Raw genomic sequence first — 19,743 nt, forward strand, 5'->3', positions numbered from 1 at the left:
AGAGTCACGTAAAGTGAAATGCTACGAAATGTCAAAGCTGAGAACATGAACAGATGAGAAATACAGAATAAATGATAGACAGAGTAATGTATTATTGTAATATCAGTATTCATGCTAGTATGATATGAATTTATATGGGCGGGAAAAACTATTCACCCGATTGCTTGTTGAGAAAGGCGAGTGTCCTAGTAGGTATCAGATGTAGCAGTAGGCTGCATAATGTATTAGAGCAGTGAGAAATTACTTGTATGGGCAAGTAATTTTCCTTATTCTCAAGAGCCTTTACTGGTAAACCTTTATATGAATTGTGTGAGTATGAGATTACTTTTTCACTTGAGAGCTTACTGAGTAAGTTAAGTGCTTTGATATGCTTCAGTTTTGACCATTAGTTGCCTAAAGTATCAGAACAGAAAGGTGCTACTTGTATGGGCAGGTAATCACCCCAATCCTTAAGAATTCTCGTGGGTAAAATACTTTGCATATGTTTGATCAGGCTCAGGAAAGGATTTTAGAAATTATGATAGTGATATGCAAATGATGAGTACATATACATATGTTATTTATAAACCTCATGTTGGCCACACGTTGATTTAATATGTTGTTTGTTCCCTTACTGAGATGTGTCTCACCCAAATACAAATTTATCTTTTTCAGGACCTCCACGTGATCGAGCTTAGAGTGCTCGGGGTTATTATACCATTTTTGGATATAGAAAGAAAAGGGTATAAACTTTAATGATACTTTTGGGATGTATAAGTTTTATGTTTTAAGTCTTCTGAGTTGTGAATATTAGAAGCTGTGGATTATGTTTTTGGAGATATGTATATATGTGGATACAGGTGAATGAATGATTTATTTTGAAATGTAGATAGATGTAGAAAATTCTGGTATTATATTGGTTGAGGATTGTAGTTATGTTTTCCGCTGCGTAATTGTTAATGGAATAACAGGTATAGGAAAAATGGATTACGTGGCACCCGAGTCCCACCTGGCGGGTTTGGAGCGTCACAAAGAATGATTTATTCAAGTATAATGCACCGGCTTGGGTTTTCGGGTTCAGGGCATTATAATTTGGAATCAGAGCAATAGGTTTTAGGTTCTTCAAACTTAGGGGGGATTAATATCAGAATATATGAATTAGTTAAAATGAGGATACTAGATGGATAGATTAGGTGTTGAGAAGTATAGGATTTTGTTTTGTAATTTAGAGGCAGAAATACGTTGACGATTTGCCGTGATTTTTCTGAAGCAGTCGACGACCTCAGAAAAGCCACGGTAAACCTTAGATGATTTCATTTCTGAGTTGTGAGACTTGTCCTTATATGGAGAACTTGGATGTATAGTGGATTTAAATTTAATGATTGTGTTGTTAGTGTTATGATATGTGATTCTTAACTCTTTCCTGTCCTATTTTCAGGATGAAGACGTAGAGGCTGAAGCAAGGGATGATTTAGAGACTTCTAGTGAAGAGGATATTGATACCTCTACGATGTTGAGGGGTATAGCCCGATAGATTATGGCATAAATGAGGAAGGATACTAGAGGGCAGAACTGCCCAATGGTAGATCAAGGCTGTAGCATCAAGGAGTTCATGAGATTGAACCCTCCTACTTTTGAGGGAGGACCTGATTCAGTGACTGTAGAAAACTAGGTTTAGCAGATAGAAGAGATACTGGAAGTACTTGGCTACACGAATGAGCAGAAGGTCCGTTATGTTACATTTAAGATGTCAGGGGATGCAAAACGCTGGTGGCTTTCTATGAAGCTGCTAGATGAACAGCGGTTGGTCAAGATAACTCGGACATGGGATTGATTAAAGAAGTTATTCTTTGATAGGTATTTCCCCTTATCTATCAGAGAGGAGAAGATTGAGGAATTCACTAATCTGACACAGGGGAATATGACCGTGGGGGAATATGCGGCTAAGTTTGTTGAATTGTCACGTTTTGCTCCATTCCTGATCCCGAATGAGGCGAGGAAGATTAGGAAGTTTGAAAAAGGTCCGAGACGAAGAATTTATAAGCTTGTTGTAGGGTTTCAGGTTCACTCAGATTTGGTATACAAGGCTTCGATGTTGGAAAAGAACATCCAGGGTAGTACAGAGTCGACAGAGCAGAAGAAGAGGCCTGCACCTTCTAGTTTTCAAACATAGGGTAGTCAAAGATCATGGAAGAGAGAGAAGAATACTGTGGGCCCGAGGCAACAGATAGCAGATCGAGGTTATTCTCGTTATCAAGATAATCTATCTTACCCTATATGTCATAAATGTAATAAGAGACATAGGGGTGAATGTTGGATCGAGACTTCTAATTGCTATAAGTGCGGTAAACCGGGGCACATTAGGAGGAACTGTCAGGAATTGCTGCTTGTTGTATCGGCACCTAGTCAGATTTGGGAAAATCAGCAAGTAGCCCGAGGTGGGGGTGGACTAGCACGTGTCTACATGATGGTCCTGGACGAGCTAGATAAAGCCAAGGGGACAGGTATAGATTTATGCTTAAGATAAAGATGATTTTACTTAATAATAAATGATGCAAAAGTTTATCTTATGATAATACTGAATTGTATGTGATATAGTGGAATGTAGAAATGAATGATTAGTGAAATTTCGAGAACGAAATTTCTTAAGGAGGGAGAATGTAAAGACCTGAAAAATCATTAATGATTAAATAATTAGGAAAATAATAAATGGAATAGATAAATAAAGAATAAGGGTAAAAGGGAAGATTTAAAAGAGGAAGAACAACAGATCTCGTCGACGAATATCCTGTCTTCATCGACGAGTGTTCTTTTAAAGATCGTCGATGAAGTTCAGTCCCTCATCGACGAAGAGATCCCGAGTGAGCAAATTTCAAATTTTAAGTTTCTTCAATGACCCTCTCATCGACGAAGTCCCTTCTATGACTTGTCAACGAATCCTGTCTTTTCGTCGAAGAAGTCACGTGGTAATATCGTGTATAAAAGGATCCAAGGAAGCTTCTTTGAGAATTAAACGAATAAATTGATTATGTTATGTATGTATGCATATGTTTTTGTATGGGTTTAAAATGTCAATCATTTAAATTATAATTTCTGAGCCTAGAGCTATTTTATTATATGTATATATGAAAAATGGACTTATGAAAGTGAAAGATTTTTCAGGATAATTGTGTAAGAAATTAAAGGTATATTTTTAGTATAAGAATGATTAATGAGGGTTGTTTTATTTTATAGAAAAGATTTGAAATATATATTGCTAAATTGTGTGACATGAGTAAAATAGAAATTTTGTATTGAATTATGTTATATGTATGAAATACAAGTTATACAGGAAATGCATTGAGAATGAAAATGTTATATGAATTATGTTGCATGTGATTGTTAATGTAACCATGAAAACAAATGAAACAACTAAAATGAACTGTAGACTAGTTGATGAACAGTTAAAAGGAGCTATAGTAGTAGAATAGCGCATATCTAAGTGGACTTACTGATGTACGGTTAAAAGGAGCTGTAGTACGAATGTAGGAAATGAAATGGAAATAAGAATGAAATGAAAGGAAAATGAAATGAAAATGAAATGTGAAATGTGAACAATGTAAAATGGGAAAGAGCCACATAAAGTGAAATGTTACGAAATGTCAAAGTTAAGAACATGAACATATGAGAAATATAGAATAAATGATAGACAAAGCAATGTATTATTGTAGTATCAGTATTCATGCTAAAATGATATGTATTTATATAGGTGGGACAAACTCTTCGCCCGAGGGCTTGCTGAGAAAGGCGAGTGCCTTAGTAGGTATTAGATGTAACAGTAGGCTGCATAACGTATTAGACGAGTGAGAAGTTACTTGTACGGGTGGGTAAATTTCCTTATTCTCGGGAGCTTTTGCTGGTGAACCTTTATATGAACTGTGTGAGTATGAGATTACTTTTTCACCTGAGAGCTTACTGAATAAGGTAAGTGTCCTAATATGCTTCAGTTGTGACCATTGGTTGTCTAAAGTATCAGAACAAAGGGGTGCTACTTGTTTGGGCGGGTAATGACCCCAATTCTTAGGTATTCTTATGGGTAAAATACCTTACGTGTGTTTGATCAGGCTCAGGAAAGGATTTTAGAAATTATGATAATGATATGCAAATGATGAATAGATATACATATGTTATTTACAAACCCCATGTTAGTCACACACTGATTTAATATGTTGTTTGTTTCCTTACTGAGATGTGTCTCACCCGAATACAAATTTATCTTTTTTAAGACCTCCACGTGATCAAGCTTAGAAAGCTTAGGGTTATTATAGCATTTTTGGATATTAAAAAAAAAGAGTATAAACTTTAATGATGCTTTTGGAATGTATAAGTTTTATGTTTTATGTTTTAAGTTTTATAAGTTGTGAATACTGGAAGTTGTGAATTATGTTTTTGGAGATATGTATATATGGGGATACAGGTGGATGAATGATTTATTTTGAAATGTAGATAGATGCAGAAAACTCTGGTATTATATTAGTTGAGGATTGTAGTTATGTTTTCCACTGCATAATTGTTAATGGAATAATAGGTATAGGAAAAATGGATTATGTGACACCTGAGTCCCACCAGGCGGGTTCGGGGCGCCACGAAGCATGGTTTATTCAGGAATAAGCATCGGCTCAGGCTTTCGGGTTCGGGTCACTACACGAGTTGTTCTTAGATTAGCTACCAGCTTGAACTTAAAGATTGAGCAGCTTAATGTAAAAATTGAATTTCTCCATGATGATTTGAAAGAAGAAATCTACGTGAAACAACCTAAAGGATTTGAGGTCAAAGAAAAAGAACAGTTGGTGTGCAAACTAAGAAAAAGTTCGTATGACTTTAAGTAGGCATCAAGACAGTGGTACAAGAAGTTTGATTCCTTCATAATGAAGCACGGGTATAATAGGTTCACATCTGACTATTGTGTTTTTATTAAGAGATTTTCTAGTAATGATTTCATTATTCTTATACTTTATGTGGATGATATGCTTATTGTTGGTCATGATACTAAAAAGATAAGAAAGTTGAAGAAAGAACTAAGAAAATCCTTTTGCAATGAAGAATTTTGATCCAACAAAACAAATTCTTGGAATGAAAATCTTTCGAGACAGGAAAAATAAAAAGTTGTGGTTATCTTAAAAAAGGTATATTAAGAAGGTGCTAGAAAGATTTAACATGAGCAAAGCAAAACCAGTCAGTTGCCCACTTGCAGGACATTTCAAGTTTTACTTCCAAGCAATATCCTACCAGTGAAAATAACAAAGAAGAAATGAAGAAAATGGCTTACTCTTTAGCCGTGGGTAGCTTAATGTACACCATGGTATGCAGAAGACCTGATATTGCTCATGCAGTTGGAGTAGTCATTCGATTCCTTTCTAATCCTAGCAAAGAACATTAGGAAGCCGTCATGCGGATTCTCAGGTATCTCAAAGGTACTTCTCATTTATGTTTATGTTTTGGTCATGACAAACCTGTGTTGGAAGGTTATACAAATGCAGATATGGCCGGTGACGTTGATTCCATAAAGTTTACTTCGGGATATCTGATGACATTTTTAGTGGGAGCAGTGTCATGGCAATTAAAGCTACAAAAATATGTTGCATTGTCCACTACTGAGGCATAGTACATCATCATCACTAAAGCAAGCAAAAAGCTTCTATGGATGAAAAGGTTCCTAGAGGAACTTGGTCTCAAACAAGAGAAGTATGTTCCCTACTGTGACAGTAAAATCTGTAATGCCCCAAACCCGAAACTAGGGTTCGGAGTGTTATTTAAAATAAATCTTTGATACCACCTTGTGATGCCCTGAACTCGCCAAGTGGGGTTCGGGTGCCACGTGTTCCATTTACCTATATCTAATATTCTCACATCAATTACGCAGTGGAAATAATAACAATTCCTCAATAATTTACATGAGTTACTACATATCTATAATCTCAAAAGGCATTCTCCAACATTTAGTATTCACAAACATATATATACATCTTAGAAAACTTAAACAAACCTAAAAATTATACATCAAAAGTCTATACTGTAACGACCTGCTTAATTTTCACACACATTTTTTTTTTCTTAAATAATACAAATCAGTATAATAAATCCAGCTGATCATGATCAACTTGAACTTGTGAGTACCAGAGATATAACAGAAACACATAACAGGAGCCTAAGTAGCAGGAAACATAAAATCATCAATAACCCATAAAGCCATTTACATAACACCAGTCATCATAATACCAGAGTACTACATCCATTGTATTCATTTACACACAATACACAGCCCAAAAGAGACCTAAGGTCAATTCCCACAAAATACATCTGACCCTATCAAAACGCTTACCCTTCGAGAAAGGACAACTTAGCTGTATCTATCTCAGCGGAGCTTTATCCGCTCTCCTATCAGGGGTTCCTGAAATGTTTATGAAATTCGGGGTGAGACATCTCTCAGTAAGCTAAATAAACTAATACTAGTGTGTGGCAACATGAGTATTTCCATGTTCTATATAAAATCATACATAAACATATCAGTATAACTGTCTGTATCATATCTGGGAAACATATATTCTCATATCATGGCAGACCATACAAGATTTTCATAAACATAATTCATCTCATATAATATAATACGAAAACAACCGTAGTAGGTTAGCTGACTGTTGTCATGTATTACCCCCACATGATTGGGTTATGTGGCCCGAAGGCGGGACCTGACAATGGTTGATCGACCACTGTCAAGTCAAAAGTATAGTTTGTAAGTCTGATGGGTCTGCCAGACTTGGTCCATACACCAGGGGCGCTCACACTTCGTAAAACCAAATCGACCATCCAACCTCACACAACTCCGTACAGTAGCGTTAACTCAAATATCATAATGAATCATGAACACATAGCAGCGGTGCCGTGCAAGTGCTAGCCTAAACCAAACCAACCAGGTTCTGATAATATATAACATATATTGAAACTATGATACATGAATATTTCATACCATTAATTATCAAATCAATATCATTATATCATTTTGCATATATATATACGTATATCATGAAAATCATCGGCCCGTATGCCAGTATTTCACATTTTACCATAGCTCGGCCCGTACACCGGCAAAACATATCCATAGTTCGGCCCGTATGCCGACAAATCATACACATGGCTTAGCCCATACGCCGGCAAAACATATCCATAGTTTTGCCCGTACGCCAGCAAAACATATCCATAGCACAACCCGTACGCCGGTAAAACATATCCATAGCATGACCCGTACGCCGGTAAAACATATCCATAGCACGAATTGTATGCCGGCAAAATATATCCATAGCACAGCCCGTACGCTGGAAAAACATATCCATAGTACGACCTGTACGCCGACAAAACATATATAAAATTCTCGGCCCGTACGCCGGTTTTATTATAAAAATCCACTTCATTATCATATTCCTAGAAAAATAGTATTTCATTATAAATTCTACTCATGCCACACGAAACAGGTTTTATGCAGATTTAAACATATCATCTTTTACAGCAGTATTTCCCAAACATAAAACATATATAAATATGTTTATTTTCCTGAAATCAGATGCTGTAATAACATACATACAATTTCATAAAATAACTAATTTAGTTTATCCCTTTACGTAATTCCTAAAGAGCCCCTCAAATAAACAGTCCTGCATTCGTAGGATTCCCCAGTCAACACCCTGAAAAGGACATTCCCCAGATGCGTACTACTCTTTCTACAATTGTCAAAAAGTCAAATACTGAGTAGAAAGTCTTACCCTAAATTTGGGATGAATTTCAAACTAACCCCACCAACGATCTATTCCGGCAGATATGCAGAGAACTTCCCCAAGAATGTCGTGATGGCTTCGAAAATCCGGCCCAAGATCTTAGAGAGAAGGAAGGAGGGACGAAAATCTAGAGAGAGAAGGAGTTTCTCACATAATTTCTGTTGAAAAATCTGATTTTTGGATACTTATACACTGACCTCGTCGACAAGTCACGTCACCTAATCGACGAGGCCTGAAGACAATTCGTCGACGAACTCTTCCCTCGTCGACGAAATTCAGAGATGCTCAAATCATCTTCTCGGTATTTTCTCGTCAACGAAACGTACCCTCGTCGATGAGCCCAATTGTAACTTCGTCGACAAACTGCTGCCCCATTCTTTTTCCTTTCCAATTTCTATGTCCTTCCTCTTTATCATTATTGTTTAATTACCATTATTTTTTGGGTCATTACATATACCTTCTCTCTCTAAAAAATGCCACACTAGCCTCGAGCTCACTAAGCTCGATCACACGGTCCTCCTGAAAAAGATAAAATTTCATATCGGGTGAGACACATCTTAGTAAGTCAAAATAGATTAACACCAGTGTGTGGCTAACAAGAGGTTTGTGTACAACTATATAAACATCATTTATAAAAGTATCACAGTTATGAAACCATTCTCTGTCCCTACTCACACACATGCTGAATATTTTACCAACGAGAGTTCCCAAGGACTGAGGTGATTATCTGCCCATACAAGTAACACCCATCTGCTCTAATACCCTATACAGCCCATGACTACAACTGAAACATATCAGGGTACTTACCTTACTCATTAAGCCCTCACATGATTTGTTTATCTCGTACACACACACATTCACACAAAAGTTTACTGGCAGAAGTTCCCGAAAATAGGGAAAATTACTCGCCCATACAAGTAGCTTCCATTTGCCCTAATACGTTATGCAGCCTAGTATGACTACATCTAGTATTAATCAGGACACTCACCTTTCTCAGCAAGCCCTTGGGCGGAGTGTATATTTCGCTCCAAATAAATATAATACTACAATATATAATATATATTTACTTTACTTTGTATCTGTTATCTCTGTATTACTCATCTTTTCATGTTCTCAATATTTCACATCACATAATTCACTTTCACATTTCGCATTACTCTGATTTCATGCACGTGAATCTCACTTCCACATTTCACATCATCCACATTTCACATTCACATTTCACATTACTTTGATTTTATGCTACTCTGTATTCACATCTGTATTCACATGTTCTGTTCTCATACTATTCACTGGTTAAATTAAACAATTATGCATTTAGAACTCACTACCAGATGGATAATCACTGTCATGCTTCCCCCCATGACGGGTTGTGTGGCCTGAAGGCTAGACGTAACCCTAGTCGGCGCAACAGAGCTAAATTAGAAAACAACCTCTTCACTTTGTAAGTCAGATTGGCTTTCCCACACTGGTCTAGACTCCATGGGGAATCTCTACCCTACAAAGCTTAATCGACCATCTCGTCTCCACACTCTCTCTAAGACGTGTGGGTGCACTAATCTTTACCAAAATCACACGCAATAGTACTGTGTCTGACTATGGTCTACCAGAGTTCTCAAATCATACATTACAATTTAACATTCATATCTTGGTCTGATTAAACAATACACATGCAATATATATTCTCATCACATTTCAGTATTTCCAACATGTCATAAATATATATATCACAACTCAACTCAGTATTTTCATTTTACTTATGCCACACCATTTAAGTAATACACATAATTATATCATTTGAAATAACAAAAGCCAACCCATATTCATCATTCGTTTTACTGAAGATACAAATCAAATTATTCCCACAATTTCCAAAAAAACACATTACTTTAATCATTCCATTTTCACAAATAATAACTATAGCCCTAGACTCAAAAACCACAGTTCAAACGAATGACTTTTCTTTTAAAATTCACATGATAATCATATACATTTATAAATACATATATGTTCCATTTAAACCGGTAAATTCATAAAAACTACTGGCTTAATCTATTTCTCTTAACTAATTTCCTGAATTACGCCCGCAGTGACCCCGAAACAATGCCTGCGGTGCTCACTCGAACCCTGATTTAATAACCATAATTCAATTAAATCAACTCTAAATAAAAATACTATTTTAACATTTCCTAAGCCCATAAATTCCAAATAAACAATTAAACTAAAAAAAATAACCAATTTTTTTAATTCTCTGAATCTCACCCTCGTTTTGGAGTAGTGCTTAGGACCCCCAAATTGAAAATTTGCTCTAACTAAAATGACGACGATTGAGACTAGGATCTCGTGGTTGTGTCCGATCGTCGATTTAATTAGAAGATTTAAGGAGAAATATATGAAAGAGATGGCGTATACCTTACCCCAAGAGTGGTACCTACGTTGCTCCAACAACAAATCCACTCTGGTAGGAATGTCGGTGGCGGAGATAGGAACCCATCGATATCTTCCATTTTCCGATCGGTTGAATATTTGTCGAGAAAATGAGGATAGAGAGGAGGAGGGACGACTGGAGAGAGAGATGTAAAGGGAGGCGCAGAGAGACACTCTACATTGCTTCTTCCTGAAGGAATTAAATTCCTTCGGGAACTTAACGTACTTATATATATTATATTAATATATTATATTATATAATTTAATTAATTATTTTTAATTATTTTATTTTATTTTTTATTTTTTATTTATTTTTAGGATCACTACACTGCACTATTCATCTCAGCTAGAATCCAAGTTTTCATTCAAAGTCGAAGCATATTTATGTTCGATATCATTGAATTCGTGAAGTGTTGGAGTCAAAACAGTTGAGTATAGAGAAGATTCATATTGATGACAATGCATCAAACATGATAATTAAGACAACTTCTAAGTCAAAGCTCAAAATTTGTAGAACCGCAACAGATTTGGTGAAACTCTCCGCATGAGTTGGGCGAGGGAGATTTGTTGGGGCCTGCCTCATATAATAAAGGGAGGCAAAATTGTATATGGTGGTCAAATATGGCAGTAGGATTGCCGCAACCACGTAAACAACTAATAAGTCAAAGGGAGGGAAGGCTTTGGTTGATGGATTGGCACACACTCCAAGGAAGAAGAAGGTATGGTGATGCAGGAGACTTGGTGCAAATAATTTCTACTCCTCTCCACCTATAAAAAGGAGTACTCCTTCATTATGGTTGCCCTCTGGTGGTGAATATATAGACTAGAATGTCTTGTTAAATTGATATGCACGCAAATAAAGTGTGAGTGAGAGTGAGTGAAGACACAGTTAGTATATGTACACTGTGAGTGTGCATTAAGGTGAATGATATACACACAAATAAAATGTGAGTGAGAGTGAGTGAAAACACAATAAGTGTGTGCACACTGTGAGTGTGCATTAAGGTGAGTGAGTTGAGTGTGTTGTAATCCTCCTTCTCCTTCACTGTATACCTATATATATATATATATATATATATAGTGCATTAAGGTGAGTGAATTGAGTGTGTTGTAATCCTCCTTCTCCTTCACTGTATACCTATATATATATATAGTGAAGTTATTCCTCTCCCGTGGACGTAGGCAAAAGTAGGCAAAATTGGCCGAACCACATAAATCTTGTGTGTTATTTGTGTATGTTATTTGATCATCTTGGGCGGGACTCATATCCCAACACAAATTGTAAAAATAATGTGCAGTCTTGTCTTCAGAATTTTTCTGTCAGTGGGTATAATATAATTACTTATAATTTCAAATTTTTATTGTGATATGAAATCCATAGGCTGTCATTTGGTTTGCAGAATTTAAGATGGATCTTGGAATGACATATTCTAAGAATTCTATTTCTGAAAATGAGAACATATTATAAAAATAATATTCTTTGGTTTACGAGAAGGTGATCACTCCAAACAACGTATGAGGATTCACATTCCTAAGAATCACGAAGAATTCCACTTCAAAAGCATTTGTTATAACATATTCATAGTACTAATTTAACAACAATATTTGAATAACCAGAGTGAGAGAATCCTCTGTAAGTATATATTGGATGCAGGTAGTACAATTCCCTCAACCCTTTTCCATCTTCACGAAAAGGAGCCCCTGCCCAGTCATACAGAAGAAAAAGGAAACCATGAGCAAAGCAGTCAGTCATCAACTCAAATCCTTAGCCCATCCAAGACCAAAAGCAAGGCAACAGTACCAGCTCTAACCTAAAACAGCAGCATAAACCATGAATGAAGTTCTTTAGCACTGCCTTCGGATGTTAAAATTCCTCAAAAGGTCTCATTTACATTTTTCACACTCTCACCACAATTGACCAAAACATTGTCACAGGTATGCACATAGAGGTGTGGAAACTTCAGTTTCTCCCATTTTCCCCATATCATTATCTTGCATCATACAACGAAATTCGCAACTACATAAAGCAATTAATCTTTTTCCCAGCAGTTCAAAGGTTGACATGGCCTGCTTTATTTGAGAAACATGGTATTTCACAAAATTAATACAAGAAGGTACCAGTGCAGCAGCAGGACTCCTCTCCCACTAAAATCCAAGTAAGAAGTCATAGATAATTATCAAAATCAAGTTCATAAACGTGTACAGCAGGATGAGAGAGAGAGAGAGAGAGAGAAGGTCCGTATCAGACATGATGCTCAGGCTCTCTTCATGTGTCATCAACATAAGCAACATTAACAAAATACTAAAATATAGCAAACCCTACAGAGCTAAATAACGTATCGATCTAGGTAATGAGAAAAAAATTGGATCTTCTAAAATTCTATTGACATATTGTATTAAATATGTGGACAAGGAAGCTGAGCTGCAAGAAGAAACCCTCAAGATTGCCATCAAGGATGGTTACTGATATTCTTGTTTAAACGTCGACCATCGGCGGTTTAGCTTCAGGAAGAAACCGTTGACATTTTCTCTGAAATCGTCGACGGTTTTCAGTATGTTAGTTATGTTAATTAGCTATTAGTTATCAGTTTATTAGTTATGTTAGTTAGCTATTAGTTATGTTAGTTATCAATACATGTGTATAAATAAAGGTCTGATTGATGTAAAGATACACAAAAAATACAATACAAGTATTTGATCATTTTCCTCTAAGACTGTTTTTTCTCTTTACTTTCTTGCAATACTTTTTCTTTCTTTTATTCTGATATATTGCATCAGGAAACTATTTGAAGCCAATCATTTTTACAAAGGTCCGAGCATAGAGAAAAAATCAATACCCGCATGTATCAACATACCTTCTTAGAGCAGCTAGAACAAGATGACAATGAGGATGGCAAATGCCAGATTTGAAAACTTGAGAGAGAGAGATGGTGGCAGAAAGCCGCCTCGCTGCTCATTTCAAATAGGAGAAAAGGCATTTCCATTTTTTATGTGGCATTAAATCTGAGCCACCCAAACCTCAATGAAAAATGAACATGCGTTAGATTAATGAAGAGGCTTCCAAGCAGAGAGCCCATTGTGAATTCGTCCCTTCCAACCCTGCAGTAACCATTGGCCATCTAAATCAACTATAAAATCCTTGTGATAGCCTGATTTTACACACTCCTTTGCTGCCCTAACAATCTCCCTGTTCAAAGGCAGCTGCCTAAACCCAGCCCTAATATTTCGGGCCTGCCACTGCTTATATGTCTCTGGTCTCTCAATCCTCTCTAAGCCCTCATATGCAATGACATTCATTGCCTCACGCCCAATTAATTCCTTTTCAACCAGCATCCTCTCTGGAATATCCCGGGGAACGACACTTTCAAACATATCAAACAGAGAAGAATAGTGGAAGACAGCCTCTCGGAATCTCGTGAGGAAGAAGGGAGCACCATAGTTAGCATTCACAACTCCATGAATGAAAACATCTGGATTCATCTTTCTGATTAGGTTAAGAACCATATCCCGTGGACTCTCCAACATAACAGTCTCATCAAGTAGGCTTTTAAGTCGAAAGATACAGCTCACAACAAGCACCTCCTCTCTGTCAATCATAATATCATCCATGTGAATCATTTCCCATTTTTTTGCTATGGAATTGAACTCAAATGGAACATTAAAACTCTCCGCATAATTTGCTAAGCGACATCCTGTCTCCTCAACCATTTCTGCTGGTCTGAAACCTGGAAGTGGGAATTCAATCCCAGTAATCCGTAGCTTTGGAGGTACACCAGGCCGAGCTGAGAGCTGTTCTATGAAGGAAGGCCAATGGTAACCATAGGAAATTCCAAAGTCAATAATGTGGAGCCTTGTTGCTTTCTCAGCCACTTGCATAATTATCTTGCTTAAGAAGAAGTTTGCAATCTTCTGAAATGGGCACACAGCAAGAAACAGACGGTGAGCTTTCAAGATATCGGCAGCTGTTGATCTCCTGGCAAAAAGGGCACGGTCTATCTGACTTCCACGTCCAGCCAAGCGTGCTTCAAGGCCATTGGAGAAATAGGTGGCCAATCTCTGCATCCCATCTCCAGTAGGAGAGGAATGTTCTCTGATCTGCTTCAGAAGCTCAGTCACTGTCAGTTGATCATTAACTGCAATGGCTTCTCCGCAGAGGATTAGAAGAGTCCTCAAATCCACCAAATTCCTCTTACCTCCCTGTTTTGCACCACGGCCCTTTCTACTAGTAGATCCTTTGAGTTGACTATTTTGATGCATATTCTTCATTACTCTATTCTGCGAGGCATTGTCAAGTGCAGGTTGAGCTTTCTCTCTAGCACACAACAACATCATATCAAACACTTCTGTTCTTGCAGTTGATTCCGTATAAACAGCTGACAGCTTGCTACTCCTTCCTGCCTCTGAATCCACATCCTCCACATGAGGATTCTTCGTTCCTCTTGGATTCTTTTTTCCCTTTGACCCATCTAATGAGTACTCAATCCCTTGCTTCTTAACCTCCGCTGCTACTACAACAGCTTTAGCTTCTCTCTTTGGCTCATTGGGCAGCAACAGATTATTATTCAAATTAACAAACGAATCACCATCTTTTGGAAGGAACTTGCTTGCTTCTTCAACCCCTCCCTGGGATTGAATAATAGACTTGCTCTCACCACAAATACCAGGAGCCCCAAGACTTCTTCCTGGATAATCCACAAACCCATCTACAAGATTAGCCTCGTTGCTTGACGAGCGGAATGATGATTGTGATGTGCAGTCTGCAGAAGTACTAAGTGCTTTACAAGAGATGTACTCACTAGAATTGCAATTCCACCTAGGATCTTCCAAATTATTAACGCCATTCCAGCTACTGTAATTGAATTCACTGCAATTCCCGGTGTAGTGTTCGTCCGAGCTCTCAAAACTTAGATCGAAAGGAGGCGGGAGCTGGTCCTTGGGTGAAGGAGGGTACTTCTCCCCGATAACCTCATAGAATGATCGCTCGGCAGCTTGAAGTGCCGACCAAGACTCCTGGAACATGCAATTCTTGTCATCCATATCTTCCTCCATAAGCATCTGGCTTATATACTTGAGTACTACATTACAAAAATCAATGTCCTCACACAATTCTCCCTGATCGCTGATCGCACTTGTGACTAAATTTCTAGGGTTTGGATCATGGGAAAGCAGAGGTGCATCCACAAAGTGTTTATCTGCGAGCGTGAACCCCTTGACAAGATTCACATCCGAGAGAACCGAAACGGTATCATCACTAAGTTCGCTTCCACTCATAGGATCCATGACCGTATATTTTATCAAATGTTGAAACTATATCAATACCAAAGTCTTAAAATATTAAATTCACTAACAAATTCTCTCCAAATTTCAAGCTTTTCCACCGATAAATGCAGTATCGCCTACATGATATATTCGCTCTCTTCATGCATTATCAACATCAGCAACAGCAACGACAAAGTAATTAAACATCGCAAACCCTAAACAGCTTACTACCGTACGAACCTAGATAATGAGGAAGAAAATCTTCAATTGACATTACATATCAGAAACTATACAAGAACCAACAGAAACCAATATCACTAACACACAAGGCTCCGAGCATTGAGAAAAAAAGAATCACTACGTGCATGGTCGAAGTTCGAACATACCTACTTAGAGGAGTTCGAGCGACAGGAAGATTACGATGGCGATGAAATGCCAGACAGAGAAACTGGTCGAGAGAGGTGGTGGGAGACGGCCGCGTCGCTGCTCTTTTGAAATAGGAGAAAATGCATTTAAAAAAAATTAATTATTTTTTGGCATTAAATCTGAGCCGTCTGAACTTCAACGGCTGCAGATGGCCTATTGACCATTTTTTTTAATAATAAAAAAAATCTCAAATCCATTTTGTAATGCTTTGAAGGGACAATTACGCAAACTAATTTAATTAATCATGTTTACTAGTTGTTCCTCCGTACAATGTTAGTCAGTTATAATTTATTTTGCATTCAGGACTTTAATCAAACAATCAGACTTAAAAAAAAAAAAATGACTTTGACTCTTACGGCGGATAATGGTTATTTTTTAAAATAAGATATAATATAATTTAAATTTTAGAAATTAAGAGAATAGTTGTTTTTCATATATTCCTAATTATTAAATTCAATATATAATAAAAAAGGAATAAATATCTTTTCATGAAATTTGTGAATAGTTATTTTTAATATATTTCTTATTATGAACTTATAAAATATTTTGTGTTATTATTTATTTTATAACAACAACATAATTTCTTATGTAACTAATTGTACTAGCATACTAAAACTAATCTATTCCTTAGAATAAATATTTTACAAACCAAACGAAACCTTAAATTAATATGATGGGCCAAAAGATTTAGGGCTGTAAGTGGATCAAGTTTACTTGCAACCCAACAGCAAGCCCAAGTAACTAAATGAATTAAAAAAAAAAAAAACCTAACTAACTGAATTACCCTTCTTTAGAACCAATGGTTGCAGTCCATTTGGTTAGGATTTTCCATCTGTCATAACAAAAAAAAACTAACTGCAACTGCCATTATATCGCACGATAGCTGTCTTCAAGTTGAGTCACACGCACCACATTTTCTCCACCTTGAATCAAGCTTGTAGATTATCTTCACATTACCTAGCCACAACAGCAAACCACACATCTTTATTTTCTTGATCATCAGTGACTTTAAGCAAGTTTAGACAAAACTTGAACTTGCTTGTTGTCACAGCCTTTGTAATCATGTCTGATGAATTCTATTTGGTATGGATCTTTTCTAGAGATATATTCTCTTGCTGCATTATATTTTCTAATAAAGTGAAACTTAATGTCTATATGTTTGCTTCTTTCATGATACATCAAGTTCTTAGGCAAATGTATAGAACTTTGATTATCAGAATAGACATTTACTTTTTCTTGATTTACCCCAAGCTCACCAATCAAACCTCGAAGCCAAAATACTTCTTTATCTACTTCAGTTGCATCTATATATTCTGCTTCAGCAGTTGATAAAGCTACCACATGTTGTAGGCTAGTTTTCCAACTTATAGTGCAGACAAACAAAGAGATAACATGTCAAAGATATTCTTTTATCCAAATCCCCTACAAAATATGCATCGACATATCCAACCAGTACTGCATTATCTTTAATTCATTTTGATTTGTATAACAAACCATACTTGGATGTTCCCTTTAAGTATCTTAATACCCACTTCACTGCATTTCAATGAGACTTCCCTAGATTTGCCATAAATCTGCTGACTAAGCCTGTTAAATATGCTAAGTCAGGTTTAGTGCACACCATTGAGTACATCAAACTTCCAACAACACTTACATAAGGAACTTTTGACATTTCAAGCTTATCTTGATCCAACTCTAGCAAGTCTTTGGAGGATAACTTGAAGTGTCCAGCTAAGGAAGTTTGAACTTTTTTTGATTCCGTCATGTTAAACTTTTCCACCAACTTTTCAATATAGTTGTCTTGTGACGGAATTAATGTACCCTTTGTTCGATGTAGATTTCCATCCTGAGAATTTTTTTTGATGATCCCAGGTCCTTCATTTCAAAATCCTGGACAAACTGAAACTTTAAAATTTTGATTGCTTCTTCATCAAATGAAGCTATAGGCATATCATCTACATACAAGAGTAAGTAGATCACCTAGTTTTCAACAAGACTTTTGTAGTATACACGGCATTCGTACCTGCTTCTTGGGCATTTATTTTTCACCATAAACTTATCAAAATGTAGATACCATTGTAACGACCCGGAAGAATAATAGTATTTTAATAATAAAGAGGGAGAGAAAATGGAAACATGAATAGAAGGAGGTCGTGGACTTCGTCGATGACATCGCATTTTAGAAATAATAAAAATTTCAGGAAATTTCCAGATTTCGTCGACGAATACAGGGTTTCGTTGACGAAATTCTTCAGGATTTCGTCGACGAATATAGAGTTTCGTCGATGAGAAAATACCGAGAGACAGTTTGGGTTACTTTGAATTTCGTCGACGAATACAGGGTTTCGTCTACGAATTTACTGAAGGATTCGTAGACGAAGTGACGTGTCTCGTCGATGAATCTGGCCCTATAAATAGTTAAAAATCCGATTTTATTCACTTTCAGCGCACCTCTCTCTCTCTCTCTCTCTCTCTCTCTCTCTCTCTCTCTCTCTCTCTCTCTCTACGTCACTCTCTCCCTTCTCTCTTCAATTTCGGCCCCTCCAGTCACCGGATCGAAGATTTGAGGCTACCACGACGCTCCTGGTGAAGTTCTCTACAAGTCTACAGAAGTGGATCATTGGGGAAACGAAGTTGGAAATCATCCCTAAGTTGAGATAAGGCTTTTTAAATCAAATTTGATCTTATGGCAGTTATAAGAAATGACGTACACGTAGAAATACTGAAGTTTAGTACTGTGAGTTTTTAATTTCAGGGTATTGATTAGGAAATCTTACGGGGGTTAGGCTAGAATATTTTAGGGGTTTTCCAGTAGTCAGGTAAGGAAAATATGCTATGTTAGGTATTTTTAAAATATTATACAGTTTATTAAATGATGAAAATTATGTATTAAAGTATCGCATGGCTTGTGAATATGTATATAGTACGGAGATATGATTTTACAATATTTTAGTATCCTGATTTTGTGATATTTTAGTACCATGATTTTATGGATTTTTAATACCATGATTATATGAATTCTAATACCATGATTATACGAATCTCAATATTATGATTATGCAGTTTCAGTGTTAAGATTATACAATTCTCAGCAGTGGACGTATAAATTATAGTACAGTTTATGCAGCATCATGGTTATTATAATTATTTCAGAATCATGGTAAGTTAGATAGATATATGTATAGAAATATATTATATGATATCATACCCTGTTGGACTATGCAGTTATAGAGTACGGTACCGCTGCTACAAATATTATATTACTTTATGAGTGCAACCACCTATTTAGATAATACGTGGTAAGGTCGATCACCTAGGCCCTTGAAGAGGACAGACTCCCCATCCAGATATGGGTTGAGGTGGGCAGATCGACTGATGGAGTATAGTGATTTATTCCTGGTTGGCCAGTCAGGGTAAATCTCGCCTACGGGCTACACAACCCTGTCATGAGGGGATAAGTCATGACACATAGATACCCACAAGAAACATTTTCAGTTATTATTACGTATGTATAGATTTGCAGAAACAGGGAACATACTTACTTACACTAGAAGTATTTTGAATAATAATCTCCAATACTGTCATGTTAAGCAATAGGGACAGGGGTGGTGGATTTTATCACTTACACTTTACTTATATATTCAGTTATACATGTTTATTTGAAAACAAATTTTCATGATATAGTAGCTCATTTTCCACATACTAGTAATAGCATATTTCGTCTTACGGAGCATTGGCTCACCCTAGTGTTGAATTATTTTTTAGGTGATCCAGGTAGGCGAGTAGACCAGGCTCGCAGATAGAGGGGCTTCAGTAGTGCCTTGTCTACGACCTCCTTCTATTT

At 36.7% G+C, this 19,743-nt stretch overlaps 2 protein-coding genes across 2 annotated transcripts; one reads left to right on the forward strand and one right to left on the reverse strand.

The window, feature by feature from the left end:
• The first annotated feature begins 1,525 nt into the window (after nt 1–1,525).
• Nucleotides 1,526–2,152, forward strand: LOC131166487 (uncharacterized). The gene is made up of 3 exons (XM_058125089.1): nt 1,526–1,561; nt 1,661–1,782; nt 1,837–2,152. Exons 1-3 carry the CDS (start codon nt 1,526–1,528, stop codon nt 2,150–2,152), a joined length of 474 nt encoding a protein of 157 aa, XP_057981072.1.
• A 10,705-nt stretch (nt 2,153–12,857) lies between these two features.
• On the reverse strand, nt 12,858–15,948 carry LOC131165302 (scarecrow-like protein 14). The gene has a single exon (XM_058122963.1). The coding sequence runs from the start codon at nt 15,492–15,494 to the stop codon at nt 13,260–13,262; it is 2,235 nt and encodes a 744-aa protein (XP_057978946.1). The 5' UTR covers nt 15,495–15,948; the 3' UTR covers nt 12,858–13,259.
• Between the last annotated feature and the right edge of the window lie 3,795 nt (nt 15,949–19,743).

The sequence above is a fragment of the Malania oleifera genome, chromosome 10 (assembly GCF_029873635.1).
Source record: "Malania oleifera isolate guangnan ecotype guangnan chromosome 10, ASM2987363v1, whole genome shotgun sequence".
NCBI lineage: Eukaryota > Viridiplantae > Streptophyta > Magnoliopsida > Santalales > Ximeniaceae > Malania > Malania oleifera.

Coding starts and splice junctions, on each gene's coding strand:
- LOC131166487 (XM_058125089.1), top strand. CDS start 1,526: ATGAGGAAGGATACTAGAGGGCAGAACTGCCCAATG. Junction 1,562..1,660: donor GAGGGCAGAACTGCCCAATG/GTAGATCAAGGC, acceptor TAGGTTTAGCAG/ATAGAAGAGATACTGGAAGT. Junction 1,783..1,836: donor AAGCTGCTAGATGAACAGCG/GTTGGTCAAGAT, acceptor ATTCTTTGATAG/GTATTTCCCCTTATCTATCA.
- LOC131165302 (XM_058122963.1), bottom strand. CDS start 15,494: ATGGATCCTATGAGTGGAAGCGAACTTAGTGATGATACCGTTTCGGTT.